This window comes from Hemicordylus capensis, chromosome 5, assembly GCF_027244095.1.
Source record: "Hemicordylus capensis ecotype Gifberg chromosome 5, rHemCap1.1.pri, whole genome shotgun sequence".
Lineage (NCBI taxonomy): Eukaryota > Metazoa > Chordata > Lepidosauria > Squamata > Cordylidae > Hemicordylus > Hemicordylus capensis.
In genome coordinates this window covers 62,104,491-62,122,667 of record NC_069661.1, presented here as the reverse complement: position 1 = coordinate 62,122,667, position 18,177 = coordinate 62,104,491, and the positions used below count along the sequence as shown (strand labels likewise).

The 18,177-nt window shown below is 40.9% G+C and overlaps 1 protein-coding gene across 4 annotated transcripts in view; it reads right to left on the bottom strand.

Annotated features, from left to right (window-relative positions):
* Positions 1–18,177, bottom strand: part of ARHGAP10 (Rho GTPase activating protein 10) — a 207,914-nt gene that overhangs the window by 88,616 nt on the left and 101,121 nt on the right. For all 4 annotated transcript variants that reach the window (XM_053254179.1, XM_053254181.1, XM_053254180.1 and 1 more), the window contains 5 exons: positions 15,788–15,894; positions 14,585–14,679; positions 12,822–12,903; positions 11,073–11,115; positions 9,331–9,396 (listed from right to left, as the gene is read on the bottom strand). In XM_053254179.1, the coding sequence (XP_053110154.1) occupies positions 9,331–9,396; positions 11,073–11,115; positions 12,822–12,903; positions 14,585–14,679; positions 15,788–15,894 (393 nt within the window). The remainder of the gene's footprint in view (positions 1–9,330; positions 9,397–11,072; positions 11,116–12,821; positions 12,904–14,584; positions 14,680–15,787; positions 15,895–18,177) is intronic.

The window sequence follows — 18,177 nt, the reverse complement described above, 5'->3', positions numbered from 1 at the left end:
GTTGCAACTTTTAAGTGGATGCTTGTTTAATTCTCTTGGTCACAAGTCAGTCTTCTCTGTTAATCAAGTTTGTTCAGGCTGTGCTTGGACTATCCATGCCCAGAGGAGCATACTTTTTGGTGCAGTAAAGCCACCTAATGGCGCAGCGGGGAAGTGACTTGCCTAAGGAGCAAGAGGTTGCCAGTTCGAATCCTAACTGGTATGTTTCCCAGACTTTGGGAAACACCTATATTGGGCAGCAGTGATATAGGAAGATGCTGAACACATCAGCTCATACTGCGCAAAAGGAGGCAACAGTAAACACCTCCTGTATTCTACTACAAAAACCACATGGCTCTATGGTCGCCAGTAGTCGACCAACTCGACAGCATGATCAAGGGATATGAAATCTACTGCCTCCAGGCTCCAACCCTAAGGAGGCTCTGAAACGATCACTGATGGCTAACTCTTGATACTTCTGAAGTTGTCTGCTAACTGTAGCATGCTAAGTGCCCTCCAGAACATGGCAAAATTTCATAGTCATATAGTTTGCCTGACAGTACGACAGAACACCCTCTCACATTAGTTATAGCAGCTTAGTGGTACAAAATCCCACCTGGCTCCTGAGTGCCTTACAGTAAAGATCACGCCCTGCCGGAGATCCCATGTAAACTATGTGTAACAAAGTTACGCAAAAGCAGAACTTGCTCTTTAGACACAATTCTGATGGTATTACACAGTGCAAACATTTAAGAAAACAGTGCCATAGTTCAATTCAAAATATCATTATCTCATATTCAAGACAAATGAAGGGCAGGAACCTGAGAAGATTAAAATATTTGATTTCACTTTTTCATACTATTTTGAACCTAAAAGATGGTTATTAAGTAATAAAAACTTTTAAATGCATAATACTCTAGTTATGTATGGATTTTGTGAACTGCTAATATTAAAAACATTAAGAACAAAGTTATGCTGTATCCAAAAGTTGGTAACTTTAGCTTTATAGTGCAATAAGAATTTAGTCTAAGGCACAACAACCTTATGAAGTCTAGAAGTAGAACCATACAAAATAAGTTATACTGAAAATTCTAAAGCAGTATTAGCTATCCTAAGAAATAATTATCAGTTAATTAGATTTTAAGTTCTCAACTACAAAGAAAAAAATTAACTGTAAAGCATAACAATGAATTACAAAAAAGCAATTAATTGACCAAGATTTTTATTTTATTTTATAAAATAAGAGAAGAAGAAGGAGAACAAGTGTTTACATTGGCTGGCACAATAATTTGATCCAAGCTGTAAGTGTAACAATAAATTTGTAAGAATATCTGAAAATTGCAGCTATCAAGCATTTAACACAGGTCAAACTAGGCATGACATGAAATCCCGTAATAGGTTTCCTTTGTCAAGGATCAAAGTAGAATAGGGCCAGAGAACTGGGGGACAGGCCCCCCCCCCCGCATTTTAAACCTCTCCCCAGACTATTTCCTCAATGAAAACTGCTTCTCTCGTTACACACTGAGGCACTTCACACAATCGGTGTGAAGCAGCTGAGAGGGTTCTGTGGGGAAAGCAGGCTTAGCCCGCTCTCCCAGGAGACGAACAGCAGCTTGTAGCTGGCCGGCCGGATTGGCCACCCACATGACTGCCAGCTTCATCACGGAGCCAACAGGGGCGGCAGCGATCAGGGGCTGCAGCGATCAGGGGCCGCATGGTCCCCGGAAGTTCCAGGATGCCTTGCGCAAATGCGCAGGGCAACCTGGAGAGACCCCTAAGCCTGGGAGGCTGTTTGCAGCCTCCCGGCGCGGGTCTCCTCATGTGTCACCATGGTGCAGAGCCGTGCCAGCACATGATCTGACAACCCAGGTTAGCAGAGCACTAACTGAAAACTGATCTGAAAACATGATCTGAAAACTCCGGGTTAGCAGAGCACTCACTCGCTCTGCTAACCTGGGCTAAGGGGAGGGCTACTTTGGTGGGCTAGCCGCCAGAGAACCACCAGGCTCGCTCGTTGGTTCTCATGATAGGGAAAAACCGGGCTGGGCTTTTTTAGCGTGGTTTTTCCCCATTGTGAGTATAGCCTCATTATATGAAAGATAAGTACAATGTTGATACCTATCAATTTTTCCCACTCTGCAACTAACAACATTATTTTCCCCACTCACATCTAACAATGTTGAGATGTGAGATTTCCATCAGCAAAATAGTGCAGGGGTATTTGATTCTAATTTGATATCCTGGTTTGGGGAGATGAGGCTACATATGGTAAATTGTGGTTTATTGAAAACTGGAAGTGTAAGCTTCTAAACTCCTCTGCTTACACGTATATGTGGGAAGATCAGGAAGAAGCATGCAAAACCAAGATTTATGCTCACTCATTCTGGTAATACAAATCGTAGTTTGTTCTTACTTCTAAATTGGATCTCTCTGTGTCTAAAATCAAGGAGAGATGGGTTATCACTCTGACACTGAAACACAGCTGGGCATTTAACACAACAAAGAAGTCATACTCTTATGCCTCAAGCAGTATAAGAATCTCTAAGGCATTAAAATTATACATAAATATTTTGATATTACTTTAGGGAATCAAAATAATATTCTATTAATACTTTATTGTCACAAATGAGGCTATTTGAGATGGGGTACGCTCACTAAGAAGTATAGTTTGAAGACAAAAATGCTTACTCTTTAAAAAAAAATACTTACTAGTATAGGCTTCCCCAACCTGTGGCTTCCAGATGTTGATGAACTACATTTCCCATCATCCCAGTCACAATAAGTTGTAGCTGGGGGTGATGAAAATTGTAGTTCGGCAACATCTGGAGGGCTGCAGGTTGAGGGAGCCTGTACTAGTTTAAAACAACAACGAAACCCAAAGCTGGGTTTTTCAGTTTTGTTATTCATGGGGGGTGGGGTGTCATATAATTGCAGCATGTGTTCATTCTTTTTCCTGTGGGGAAACTGCCTTCTATTTCCTCACCAATGGAGTAAGTAAATTCTTACCACAAAAGCAGGGGAAATGATAGCTCATTGCTGCCATCTATCTTCATGGAAAGTAGCTATTACAACAAAATGTAGAAAAGGCTTATAAATCCTTGTGGAATTTAAAGGCATTCTCAGATAGAAAAATGTACTCCATCACTCTTATCACATGCATATAATGGATGAAGAGTGAAGCTAAGTTAGAGTCATATAACAATGCTCCATTGCCATAATGCTTTGCCATTTATTTATCAAGTTCCAATGTAGTATAAATCAATAAAAATATTAATGTCTATTTAATACATGAATAAACTTTATTCTGTCAGCTGCCAGGTCACATTGGTTCTCAAGGGCCAGTGAGCTATTGTTTCTTGAAGCATGAACATTTTTTAAAAAAATTGATTTATATACTGCCCTTCCAAAAATGGCTCAGGGCAGTTTATATCAAGATGAAGATATTCACCCACAAATAAAGCTAGGCTCATATGGTACAAGTCTATTATTTATTTATTTATTACATTTATAAACCGCCCCATCCAGAGGCTGGATTCCCATACAAACATGGAGAGTATTTTAAAAAACACCGGCACTTGAGCAACTTAACTTTAACAGGAAAGGTAACACTACAAGGTACGTCCACACTGGTAGAATCTTCCCTTTAGCAGGTACAGTACTAGTGAATATGGACCTCATGTCCATATGTTCTCTCTCATGAGCTGGTTCTCTGCGTAACTTCTTTAACCTTTAACCATGTAGCAATTTTTCTTACCAGGAACTACAAAATACTGAAGCCTCATGATGAAGGGAGAAAGTGATGGTAACAGATAGTGAGGCTGTTCTCACAAGCAGCCTAGGCTTGGCTGCTGGTCAGAACTGCCAGGATCCGCTCAGATCCTGGTGGTGCTGGAACACAAAATCCAGCGCCACAGCCCGGCTCTTAGTGAAGGTAAAGGGCGAAAACATGCCCTTAACCCAGCTCCAAAGACTGTGCGTCTTATGCAGCTCGCACTGACACAGAGAAAGGTGCCTAGAGCACCCGTCTCTTGAAGGAATCCTCTAATGCATCACATATGTCATGCGGTGCATTGTGGGATTCCTGGAGGCCAGGACAATGAGTCCTGGCCTCAGATCGATCTGCCCTGATCCACACTGCACGGAGCAGGGTTGATCGTGTGGAATGCTCCCACCTTGCAAAAAATGATCATCTGGGGGGAAGGCAAGGTTCGGGAAGCCTTCCCGCCCAGGAAGTCGTGTGAATGGTCCCAGTATATGTCAAAGAGAGTAACTGAAACAATTGGATCTCATCTATATATTTAATTCTCTAAGACATACCCCATGGCTAATCCTATGTGTGGCAGCATTCTCATGAGTTCACGAGCAGCTTCCAGACAGCCACAGGTACGGGCCAGAAAACTGTGGTGGCAGCAGCTGGCCGGCGGGCGGGGAAAGAGTGGTGGTGAATGGCTGCCACCAGCCAGAGAAAGCAGCTGGAGGGCAGGCAAGAAAACTATGGCAAGTGGTGGAGAGGGCAGCACACTCCCTCTTCAGCCTGCTTACCAGCCCAAAGGAAAGATGGCCCGGCCCACTGGGCAGAAGAAGGCAGCTGGCTGGTGGGTGGCCGAAACCAGCAGGCAGGTGGCAGAGAGGGCGGCGCACTACCTTTCTGGACAGCCTACAGGCCAAAATGAAGGATGGCCTGGCCCACCAGTGGGCAGGCAAAACCAACGGGCAGGCGATGGAGAGAGCAGTGCATTCCCTCTCCGACCCGCCAGGCGGAAGAAGGCAGCCGGCAGGTGGGCAGGCAGCAGAGAGGGCAGCACATTCCCTCTCTTGCTTGCCTGCAGGCTGGAATGAAGGATAGCCTGGCCGCTGGGAAAAGTGGCAGGGACAAGAAGTGGTGGCCAGGTTGGCTGACTGCCGGGAGACGCAGCAGAGGGAAATGGGGCGAGGGAAGAGAATGAAATGGTGGGGGGAGAGACAGGGAGAACTTGGGGCGCAGATGTTCTGCGCCAGTTCAGCTAGTATTGATTAATTGGAGACAATCTTTCAGAGCATCTGAAGAGTTCATTAATGAGACTGCAAAATGACATGATGCTTTGCATTATGTGTGAGTTTTCTAACTGAATGAAAGCCTAGTGCTTCTGCAGTTAAAGAAAGGGTCTGACATTCAGACTAATCAAGTATCAATGCTATGGCAGAAATATCAGTGGAGCATCAGTGCTTCTGAATAGTCGACTACTCTGCATCGGTGCTTGCAATTTCAACCACCTCTCCCTCTCTCAGAAGCACTCTGTGCAAAATGTGTCAATAAGGGCTGCTCATGGACATATATTTTGGGGTGGCACAAAGCACCTCTTGGAGAAGGGGAGTTTGTCAAAATCTTCACCCGCAGTGTGAGCAGTGGAGCTGAATTAGGTGAACTCTTCAGAAGCACTGGCACTTAGATAGTCTGGATGTCAGCCAATGAACTTTAAGTGAGGAGGTCTGATCTACACACATGGAAAAAAGCAAGATTATTAATTTTATTTTTATATTTGTGTTCCTTAGTTCAGTGCCATTGATAGTCAAAGGGTCAATTTTAAACAAGCAAGAGGCATACTATGAAAGTCTTTAAAGATCAACATTTATCCTTCCCTTGCCCCTTCACCTGGCTGACTAGGCTGCCAAGCCAACTGCTATTAGGCATGCAGATATTCTGTTCAGTGATTTTACTCCTTGTCTTCAAATATGGTGGCACACTGGCAAGAGCTGTGGGAAATCCAAATTGACTGCAATCTCATTTGAGTTCAAACTGAATAATTTCCCCATCGGGCAGGGGAAATCATTTTAGGATGACTGTCCCTTTAAAATAATACTTTGAACTGCAGTACAGCAACAGATGTGCTTTCTATACTACTAAATGTTATTTTTTTAAAAAAATGAAATCCAATTATGTGTGTAGCTAAAATGTATATACATTTTCCTGCTTCCTTATGCAAGTTACACAAACATGAGAAAGTTATCAACTATTGATAAGTTCATATTCAATATCTGTTTTTCTTTTTTCTTTTTTGTTTTGAATACCAGATTTTTCTCCAATATGACAGAACTATTCTCAGTTTCCACCTACACTAAACAGCCCTCTTTCCACCCACACCAACCTCATACCCATTAAATCTGAAAGATAAAAACCTGGGTTGAAACAAGGACTTTGGAAAGGCATCTGTCCTTAATTTGAGTTGTACAAAACTTGGTTTTGTAATATGTACTAACCAAAGGGCAAGACAATAGCAGATATACCCACTAGGATATTTGAAGGTTAAAATTTTCCCCCATGTAGACCACTATTATACATGCTCAAGAAAATCAATACACATTTTATCCTCATTTCCCCTCCATACAGTTAACTACAGCTAGATTTACTGAGTGCATCTAGATACATTGAGTGTTACAGAAATGGGGGGGGGGGGGTATGTACACCAGTGGGGATTCGAACCGGCAATCTCTGGCTTGCTAGTCAAGTAATTTCCTGCTGCGCCATTAGATGGACTAATCTGTAATGTATATTTAAACAGTGTTATGTCAGTGTAACAATACAAGTCTCCAAATAGGCCATAGAATCAGGATTGCCTGTTTGCACTCAGGGATCCACTCTTTAAGTCAACCAATGCAGTGGTAAACCAAGCAGCTGCAGTTTCTCCCATATAGTTTTCTCCCAGCTGCATTTCTATATGCACACACTCCTTCTATGTAGGCCATCTGTAGCCCTGCTTGCTACAGAAATGAGAATTCAAGTTAGTAATGGGAGAAAAATCAATAAGAGAAGCTGTGCATGCTTCACCTCATGCTGCATCCATGGGTATAAATAATAAATCTCCAGATTGTAATGTGGCAACTGTAAACGGAATGTATGCAGATAGAAATATTGCATAAACTAAGAGATCTGCCATCACAACAAACTGCTACATGGGAGAACAAACGTTTATTTTGCAATAAGTTGTCTGAAAAAAATAGATGGCTGTGATAATGCATGTAGGATGCATATTTTTAAAATCTTCATTAAGTTTTAGCAAGTACATATGCCACAACACTCAACTTCTATCAAAAATGGTACTTTATATGTAAAGCTATGTTAAGTTGTACAAAATACTGCAACTTGATAAATTAGTCCCAATGCCATAATGAAAGAGAGGCATAATAAGGAAAACATTTATACATTTTTACAGCTTCAAAAAAGTGAGAAAGAATAAATATGGCTTGCTTTCCCAGTCTTTAGGAACATTTTCTAAATGAGACTGAGAACCCAACATTAAAATTACACACACTCCTTCTTAAGTGCATTAAATGTGAACTGGGAAATCTCAGTTCAGCATTTTAACTCACTGAGGCTCTTCTCATGACCTCCCAAAAGCAGGCTAAGGGAGCCCAGCCAACTTTTGGGAGGTCATGTGCTGCAATGGGATTGGCGCAGCTCCCGGAAGCAAGCCTCCCAAAATACCCCTCCCCTTAAATGAGGTTCTTCTGATAGTGAGTTGCCACGGCACAGCTCCACAACATGGTGACTCACGAGCAGACCCCTGACCGGGAGACTGTAGTAAGCCTCCCGGCCTCAGGGGTCTTCCCAGAATGCCCTGCGCACTCATGCAGGGCATCCTGGGACTCCCGGTGGCCAGGAGGCCCCTGATCCCCACCACCCCTACTGGCTCTGTGATGGAGCCGGTAATCATGTGAAGCGAGCTCCCTGCTTGTCTGCTAAGCCCACTCTCCACACAGAGCCCAGTTAGGCTATACTCACAGATAGTGTGTAAAGCCTCACTGAGTACCATTAGACAAGCCATCAATTATAAGCCTTAGATCAGGGATTCTCAAACTTGGGTCCTCAGGTGTTATTGGACTTCAACTCCCATAATCCCCAGCCTCAGTGGCCTTTGGTTGGGGATTATGGGAGTTGAAGTCCAATAACACCTGAGGACCCAAGTTTGAGAATCACTGCCTTAGATTTTCATCTCTAATATTGGGGACTAAGAATACTTCACCTTACATGGTTGTGGTAAAAGAGCAATAAACATGAATATTACAAATAGTTAAGTAAGGTGCTATAAAAATGAAAGGTACTCTATACACTCCTTGAACTAGTGTTCCAAAGCTGGCCATGGCAATAAAATTCAGGCAGAGAGCAAAGGTGAGCAAAAGTAAAACCTTTTTGCTTTCTCTAACACTGGAACTGCAGTTGTGAGCACAAGATTCTCATTTCTCTACCCCATTCTTAGCTCATCCCACAAACCTTATGAAAAGCAACATTAGTTATTAAAACAGGTTGCTCACCTGTAACTGGTGATCTGGTAGTGATCAGTTATATTAATAAGGAATGGGGGTTCTGTGCCTGAGCAGGGACCTCAGTGTTGGGCGCACCATTGTCTCAGTTTCTTGCAGACCACCCTCTCTGATGATCATACAGCTCTCAATGCTGAAGCCAACATCAATGTGGTAACCGACATCTAGGGGTAACTTGGCCTTGGTGTTGGTGGACGGAGCACCTCATCATATAACACTGTGCATAGACGGAGCGCCTGATTCTTTAAAGGTTTTTTAGGAAAAGAGCAGCATATTTTGCATGCTGCTGTATTGTGCTGCTCTCCTAAGCATAGAAGACATGATTCATGGTGGTCCGTCGAAGGTAATTTTGCTTGACAATCCACACAGCGCTTGAATGTCTTTTTCGTCTCCACTGCCAGCTGGCACACCCCGAAGCTACAGCCTCACAGCTCCACACAAAATAAAAATCCAAATACCGTATCCAGTCCATTAAGCGTAAGCATGGTTAAAAGCAGTCCAAGTCCAAAAGAGTAATACATCAATCCTATCATCTCTCTCTCTGATGAATCTAGATGAACTGAGGAGCCAGCAATGAGGTGTTGATGCTTTGGCAGTCAAATAAAAACTGAGAAAATGGTGCCCCCAACTGCCGATCTCAATGGAAGCACTGAGCATGTGTGAGGCAGAGTGGGCAATACAAGGAGCTAGTCAATCTACCCGCGACAGTAGCTGTAGTTCAGATTTTAAAAGCAAAACAAAACACTGTGTGGTTGTCAAAGAAGGCGGTCTGCCAGAAACTGAGAAAATGGCGCCCCCAACTGCCAATTTCAATGGAAGCACTGAGGACGTGCCTTCGACATCGATGGTTGGGCTATCGACACTGAGGGGACAGCCTTCAGCATCGATGTCAAGAGCATCACTGTCGAGAACATCTATGGTGTTGACGTCGATACCAATGGAACATGTGCAGCTACAGATCTTGACATCAACATCAATGCTGACGTCCATGTCGACATCGATATCAACAGTGCATTCAATATTGACCACAACATGGACTGCGTTGCAACATACCTCTTGTTTCAACAGCACTGATGCATTTTCTAATAATTGTGAACCCAGTCTTATCCAGCTGTGCACCTTAGAGAAAAACAACATATTATTGTACTTTCTTTATAAGAATACAAAGATTAATTTTTCAAAGAAATGAAAATTTATACCAAACAAATCGTATCATTGCATTTTTCCTTTCAAATTGCATTTTTGAAAATACAGCAGGAAGTTTATCTCTGCATACCCAACACAGTAACTTGCTTTCAGTGGCATACAGCTTAAAATTTGCTGGGTAACTCTGGGTCAGTCACGTCTCTCTCAGCCTAACCTACTTCACAGGGTTGTTGTGAGGAGAAACTTAAGTATGTAGTACACCGTTTTGACCTCCTTGGAGGAAGAGCGGGATATAAATGAAATAAATAAAATACATGAAATAAATTAAATAAATAAAATTTAGATCAGAAATTAAATAAACAAACAAACAAACAAACAAACATATAACACTTATAGTGCATATTCTACCATGGCTTGACATTAGTGCTCGATTCTTGTTCTTCATAGCTTACTGTCTAGCAGGTTATGGATCAAGGCAGGACAGCTATCCAGCCAAGTAGTAACAGGGAGCTATGTTGCATTAGTAACTGTTAGGGACCTAAGCAGCTTTAAAGTTAACTATGCTGCCCCCATCCCTTTTTGGAGCATAAGCAGAGCTCTGATAGAGAGCATGTGTTGTCTCTGGCTTCTTCCTCCTGAATATAGCTCAGAGATGGAAGATCTTGTTCTGTAATCAGACACTACAATTTTGGATCTAGTTTTCTGCTCAGACTCAATGCTGTTGTTGGTCCTGGGAGTGATTTGGAGGCTGGAGGTGGCTGTAAGCCACCTCCAGCCTAAGAGCCAAAATGCCCCTGAATACCAGTTGCAGGGGAGGAACAGGAGGAGGGAGGGCATTCCCTCAGTTCTTGCCTGTGGGCTCCCCAGAGGCATCTGGTGGGCCATTGTGTGAAACAGGATGTTGGACTAGAGAGGCCTTGGGCCTGCTCCAGCAGGGCTGTTCTTATGGTTTCGCCAATTTCCTTCCTCTCAGAGCAAACCAAACTAGGATTTTCTCTTGCCCTTCAAACCAGAACAGTTAACCACAGTTTGATTGTAGTTAAGAAAGTTGGCTTGGAGGGCAAAACCGTAGTTTGCCTGTTCCGACAGAACAGCGAACTAGTATTTGTTACAAAAGAGGGAGTGCAGGGGGGCATAAGGGAAGAGCGAGGACCAATGATGTCGCTGCAGTGGGTTGCCCAGGGATGTTGGCCCTACATTTCTTGTGCTGCCAGGTCTCTGCAGGTATTCAGGGTTCCAACCAACATCACTTTACCGCTATCACCACACCTTCTTAGCCCAATAAATGTTTCTCCCTACCTATCACCCACAGTTTGCAATGCTGTTGCCTTGAATGATTCATCAAAAGCCTGAAGATATAAGCAACAATATTCTGGGGGGTTGGAGTTGCCCCAGTGCCTTTCTTTTACTGAGAACATGGCTCCTGCTGGGAAGCAGGACAAGAGGGAGCCATCTGTGCTTGCCTCAGCCTCTCTGAGAGCAAAGCTGGCTGTGGTTTTGAAAGTTGGCCATTATGGCTACGGATAATGGGAGTTGTAGTTCAACAAGATCTGGGGACCCCATGTCGAAAAGCCCTGTATTAAGTGGTTTCAGAACTGTAATCTACAGGATATTTTTTAACAAAATACATTTTTAATTCAAGAACTTACTTCCTTCTCTTTTTGTGTTAGCTTTGTTCAAATTGAGAAACACCTAGCAAAGAGAGACAGATAAAAATATAAATGCACTTAAAGAAGTCGGGTTGCTTTAAAAAAAAAAAGTTAAAGATTGAAAGCAAGCTGCTGGGGGAGGGGGGGAGGAATCAGGCCTTCCTTGAAATAAAATACCAGTCATACCAACCAACTTGATAGTTCTACCTTAGTCAGTCTGCAAATGTTCAAAATATTTTGCTTCAATAGTAATCAAAGATACACAAAAGAATGGAGTGCATCATGATGACCCTGTCTTCCAATATATGGACAAAATAATTAACAAAGATCCTCAATAATGCCTTGTAATCTAATTGCAAACAAAGAATTGAAGTAAGAAAATACTCTCTCTATTTCCCCAAACCCAAATACACAGCATTCTCTTCTTTCCCCACTTCTTGCTGCTGCATTATCCCTAACGTCCATTCCTTTCTAATCTTTATTACTGGCTACTGGGCTTTGCTAATCATTTAGGAACTCCATCTTTTCCTAAAGAAATCCATCCTTAGGAATCCATGTTATGACTCTCAATCACTTGATTGAGCTATATCATACAGAAACAAATTCTTTTTTTCTGGGATGATTCATTGGGTGGATTTTGTTCATGTTCCGTGGCTCATCCTAATTGAGTGGGGAAGGGTTAGGAAGAAATTTAATTCATGTGAATGGTGATTTTCTTTTACTGTTACCTCCAGTATGCATCTTCTGCCTGTGTATTGTTTTTTAAGTGAAATGAAGCTTCTAATCTGCAAGAGTGTTTTGGTTTTTGGCACTCATATACTCTGGTCTGGAATGTGTAATTCAATCAGTGATTTCCATCTACAAAATTCTGGGATATGAATACTACAATATACTGTAATATTCTGAATAGCTGTCTATTTAAATTTTAATTAGCATGCACACTTATATTTGAGGAACCTTGATATAAACCATATCTAAAAAGTTGTTTATACCTTTTTTAAAAAATCATTAATAACTATTGTAATGGCAATATATGTCCAAGGTTATTTGTTTGACTGGTATTGCATAGTTTTTAAAAAATGAAAAGGGCAATAACATCACTGTAAGAGATTATGAAGTTACTGCAAAGAGTAGCTTTTCCTTAATATTTACAGCCGTGAAACTTTTAATCTCTATGATATTTTTCTTTACTAAAGCTCTCTGTTCGATGACAATCACAAGCAGCATCAGCACTGGCATTCTTAGGAGTTAGATAACCCCATGATATGCCTCTGTGCTTGTAGGCTCATGCTGTGTCTATGGGCTATCCACATTTTATATACAGTTGCTCTTCCCAAATTCCTGCTTCCAGTCAAATGGGAACAACAATGCCAAGCTCCAGTGCTATATAATGTGTAAACACATTATATGAAAATAAAATCTCTATATATAATTCTCTAAGATGTACCCATGGCTAATCCCATGCGTGGTAGCTCTCGTGAGAGTTTGTGAGCAAGGGGAGCGAGGAGGAAAGCTATGTTGGCGGGGAATATAAGGCCAACAGACAGGCCAGCGAACAGGTAGGCAGGCAGGGAGAGAAAGCGGTGGTGGCCGGCAAGTGGGGGGAGCGACGGGAGGACCATGCCTGCTATACAGTGCGTATCAGTTAAGTTACATAAATATTAAATTACTTGAAAAACCATGTAATTATGTCCTGTAGAATAGCAATATTTTGGCATCACCAATATATATATATATATATAAACTTACAGATTCTTTTCCATCCAAGACTTCAAGCCAAAGATTTTGGTTGTCTTCTGATAATGCTTGCATGGTCATGGGCATACCAGGTCTACAAAGGCACAAAATGATTGGGAATCATTATTTTTTAAAACACACTGATGAGCATTAATAATCACCTCTAACTTACATCACAGTACCCTTCAAACAGAATATAACGTGTGCATATTTGAAACTGTATCAAACATATTTGGCATCAATACAGGACATTCCACTGTTAGCCATATTAAAAAGCTTTAAAAATGAAGACACACATCATACTAAAAAAATCTGGAGAACAGGGAATGGAAACAAAGACAATAGAGTCTTTGTAATGCAATATTTGTATTACTGAACAGGCTATGACTGTGTTAGGTTCTGTGTGGTCTATATTCATAAAGCAAGGCACCTACCTGTTCCTCTACCACTAGAAGCAAACAAGAAGAAATATTCCAGTGCTATTTGTTTCTAGTTTCCTGTTATTACTGTAGGATTGTTCAGCACATCTTTTGTTTCTTTTCTCTCATTTTTTTTTAAAGTTAACAACTCTCAGATATAAGTTGTAAGGTGAAATCTGCCACCTCTCCACATGCAGAGCTGGCCTCTGGCACCCTCAGCCACAAATTCAAAGGCATATTGCTCACAGACGCTGTTATAAACTGCTGGATTGACTCGTCAAGAATGGTAACCAGCAAGTACAGCATTGAAAAAGTCCCTAAATCCCATTGAGCCACAAAAAAGGGCTTTAACTTAGTGCATGTGCAAGGTATGGTCAAAAGGTTCCTAGTAACATTTCTGTATATCAGTCCTGCTCAGCTTTGGCCCCCCAGCTGTTTTTCGACTACAGGTCCTATAATGTCCAGCCACAGTGGCCAACAGCCAGGGTTTATGGGAGTTCTAGGTCAATATCTGCAGGAGGGCCAGAGTTGAGCAGCCCTGCTGTACATTCATATTATAGTGACACAGTGCACTCTATTTCATGCATTGAACTACTTGTTTAAACCTAGCCTAGGAAGTGCTAAAGTTCAGATGTCTCTATCACATCTTATAGGGTAGTCTCTGAAATCTTAACCCTTAAAGGCTTTATTTTGATCTGCCATCCAGGTTAGGAGATGAGATGACTGAATACTATGTGCTTTAACCTATTTGGCTTTAAGGACCAAGTAAAGCTGTACATATACCTTCAAAACATACAAGTGCACATTCATACAAACTGGGAGAGTGAACACAGCATATGAACTCAGTCTTTTATTAAGTTAAAAGAAGTGAAAAGTAGTCTCTTTCAAAAAGCACTGTCTTTTTGGCTAGTTAGTAATTATTTCTTGAGGGAAAGCAGTTTTACAGCTGTATATTTGAACGCTTTAGATATGAAATGTATTATTGGAAAACACAGAATTAAGGTTTAGTTTGTCATGTTCCTTTTTCATGAACCCTGCTGCCTTTTATGATCTTCTAGAGAGATCCGGTTATGGTTGCCACCAGCTTGTCTGAGCTTTCTCTGTGGCTGCCCCAGGGCTATGGAATACACTCCCTGCTTCTCCTTCTCTGTTTGTTTTCAAGAAAACCCTCAAGACTCTCCTGTTCTTGCAAACTTTTGATTAGAATTAATTAGATTTTGTTTTATATTTTTATTGTGTTTTTTATATTTTAATCTGTGAATTTAATATTAAAAATTTACACCACCTAGAGATGTACATATCAGGCAGTATTAAAAATATGATAAATAATATAAATAAATAAATTTACTAACTTACTTGTCTATTGCTTCCATGTCAAAACAGAACCGTCTATCTATAGTATCGGTATTTCTTTTGGTACAGTACTTAAGGAGGAAGATTTCCAACTCACCCTGAAAAAGATTTCATTATATGTGAACTGTAACAGCAGACAAAATTAAAATGTTCAAAAACAAGCTGTATATCAAGTAAGATGCCTATATTAAAGCTGTTAATTCTAGATTTACTTATTGTCATTCAGTTTCCCAGTACAAACTCATCCAAGATTTCAGAATGCTTGGAACCAAAAATGCCTTCTACACACAATATGCACTCTCTCTTTAAATGTTACGAAGATGAAGGTATCTGTAGTTACCACTGAATAAGACAGACAGAACTTCAAATTGGTTTAGTGACTTTTTGACAAGTATTGCTAGCTTTCAGAATACTAGGCACAAAATTTGGGGTCAGGGCCATAGCTCAGTAGTAAAGCATCTGCAGGCGGTCCTAGGTTCAATTACTGGCATCTCTAGGTAGGACTTTTTTAAAACTCCTGCCTGAAACCATGGAGAGCCTCTGATGATCAGTGTAGACAGTACTGAGTAGATGGATCTGACAATGGTCTGACACAGTGTGAGGCAGCTTCCTATGTGCCTAGAACTGAAGAGCAGTAAGGCTCCCGGCATTAGAGGGCCAAGGAAATGGAAGGATAGTTCTGCACTACACCCTGTAGTTATCAACAGCCTGCACTAAAGATTAGGTTGGGCAGGGAGGTAAAGAGGAGATGATTCTAAAGAAAGTGAAATGCTACTGTCCCTGAGGACCCAGTCTGTTTATAAGGAGTGTTCTGCTCTTAAAAGCTAACCATTTGTAACAGGTTTCAGATACCACAATTCAAGTCAAATATGAAGCTTATAGAAACTTTTCAGATTTGAAAAACAACTTTGAGACAAACTTTGTGTGTCTCAATGGCTAGTTGTCCTCAAAACTAAACTTTAAATCTCTTTGGGCTTAATGAAATACTATAGATAAAATAAGGACACTTTGGGGTGACATGTTCTCTGTTCTCTACAACCCTACCCTAATAACCTTTCAGAATTCTTATCTATCACTCTGCTATCTTAACTTGCAATACTTAAAAAATGTGAAGTGCACAGAGAAGAGATACAGGGCAAACCTTATCTCTTATACTCTCATTTAGATACAAGGAATGAAGTACAATGAATTGTGAAATGTACTCACAATTTTCCCTCCTGATCTGTGCTCAAATGGTATCATAGTAAACTTCTTCGACTCCTTTTTGTACATGCAGTAATGTTTCACCCAGCTGGAACCAAATGGAGCAGGTCCTTCAATAAAATAGCAATAATTATTGTAAGAAATATTTGATATACTTAATTACATACTTCCCAGTTTACAGAATATTTTGTGTTACATCCATTTTTCCAGACAGTTTTGTATAGTATTTGGAAAATCCTAGATATGATCCTTCAGTTTATCCACTTGTTTTAGAGGAAGGAAGTTGGTAAAGGTAATGGATAATGAAGAGGAAATCATTTATTTACATTTCTAGCCCGCCCTATACCCAAAGGTATCAGAGCTGGTTACAATAAAACCAATATAAAACATAATTAAAATTCAGCATCATACAATCAAAAATACATTAAAAAAATACAGTGCCTGAGAGGGGAAGAACCAGTACATCTCTAGTCAAAGGCCAGGGTGAAGTGGTATGTCCACCATTCTCCAGTGTCGGAGCTTGGCACACCTCAGGGAGGAGGGCATTCCACAACCTAGGGGCCACCACAGAGAAAGCCCTCTCATGTGCCCCTACCTCTTTAACTGCTGACAATGGTGGCACTACCAAGAGGGCCTCTCCTACAGATCTTAACTGATGGGCAGATCTATATGGGAGAAGGCGTTCCTTCAGGTATTTGGGGCCCAGGTTGTTCAGGGCTTTATAAGTCAGTGTTAAAACCTTGAATCGGGCTCGATGGCCAATTGGCAGCCAGTGCAGTTCCTTTAAGACCAGTGTGATGTGCATCTGGCCAGAAGTATCCATCAGACGTCTTGCTGCGGCATTCTTCACTAGTTGCAGCCTCTAAACCATATTAAGGGGGAGCCTCACCTAAAGCCAATCACAATAGTCCAGTCTGGAGGTTACCAGAGCATGGATCAATGTGGCCAGGCAATCTCTGTCCAGAAAGGGCCATAGCTGGCAGACAAGCCTGAGTTGAAAATTGGCACTCCTGGCCACCACTTCCACCTGGGCCTCCAGTGACAGCAACAAATCCAGGAGTACCCCCAAGCTACGTACCTGTTCCTTCCAGGGTACTACCACCCCCTCAAGAACAGAATATCTCCTCACTTCATGGTCTTGAGGGCCCCTGACACACAGCATTATAGCCTCAATGCTATTAAAGATGCATGTAAAAGACATCTTCCACTCACAGAATGTTTTATACCTTATACTAGAACATGGTGTAAGAAAATAAAACTGAGTCCAAAAATATTGTTATGCTTGTGCAAATCCTAGCGCAAAATGTTGCAACACTATGAGGATGCCATAGAGCTATTTATAACACTCTGTGAACCTTTGTGAAAAGTCTTACACAAGTATCTGCAAACAATACCAGTGGTTATTTTCTTTCCACTCATGATTCTTCGAATCTAACAAATGTTCTGAAGCTAGCAGAGATCTATAATTGAATAGGCAAGTTCATAATTCTTCTAAAATCAATTTTCTAGAGCACTTTTATAACTTCTGTTGAGGTTTGTAAGCTTATTTAAACATTTGATTTGCCATTATGTAAACAATAACAGTCTATCACAAGTTAGTATCTGAAGTCCAAAACTAGTTTAACATTAGTATTAGCAAGTCCAAAACATTCAATAGAAACTTTATCGCAGCGGGAAAGAATTCCCTAAAGTCTATAGAATAGAAAGGAAATCCCAGGTACATTAAAATAAAAAGCAGTCTTTCTCCAGCTCTGGATATTATTGCTCAATGTTAATCAAAGAGCCTGGTTCAGGCAACACTTCTTTCCTACAATTCTACCCAGGGCATGTGTTGCCTGTATGATGAGATACATTTAGGCACACATGTTCCATCCTTACACGTTGACACTCAGGGGACATTTTGTTCTCTTAGAATGAGTTATGTAACCTATGTGGTATTTAATATCTTTGAATACTTTATTCTGAACAGCATTTAACATCTAAATGAAGTTGTAATGTTTGCCATTTATTGCATATGCCTGAATTGATATTATATTTTCCAAAATAAATCTTATCTTGGTTTAACTATTTAATTGTTTGCATTCAAGTTGTTCAAAGTGCTTGCCAACAGCAAACCTTAAACCAACTTTCAGAAATACATTACTCTGATCATATTACAGGAGAATTAAGCTATGGTTCTCCATACCTAATACATATACTCAATGAAAGATATAGTCAATCCATATATTGATATATCAATGTCACTCAGTTAAGGCTGGTTAGAACAATCATATATTAATATTGATTTCACAAAATCACAAATAATCATAAAGTATCACAGAGTGTAAATACATGAATAGGACAGGATAAACACATATAATGTGGAAAAATAGTAGTCAATATAACCCATCATA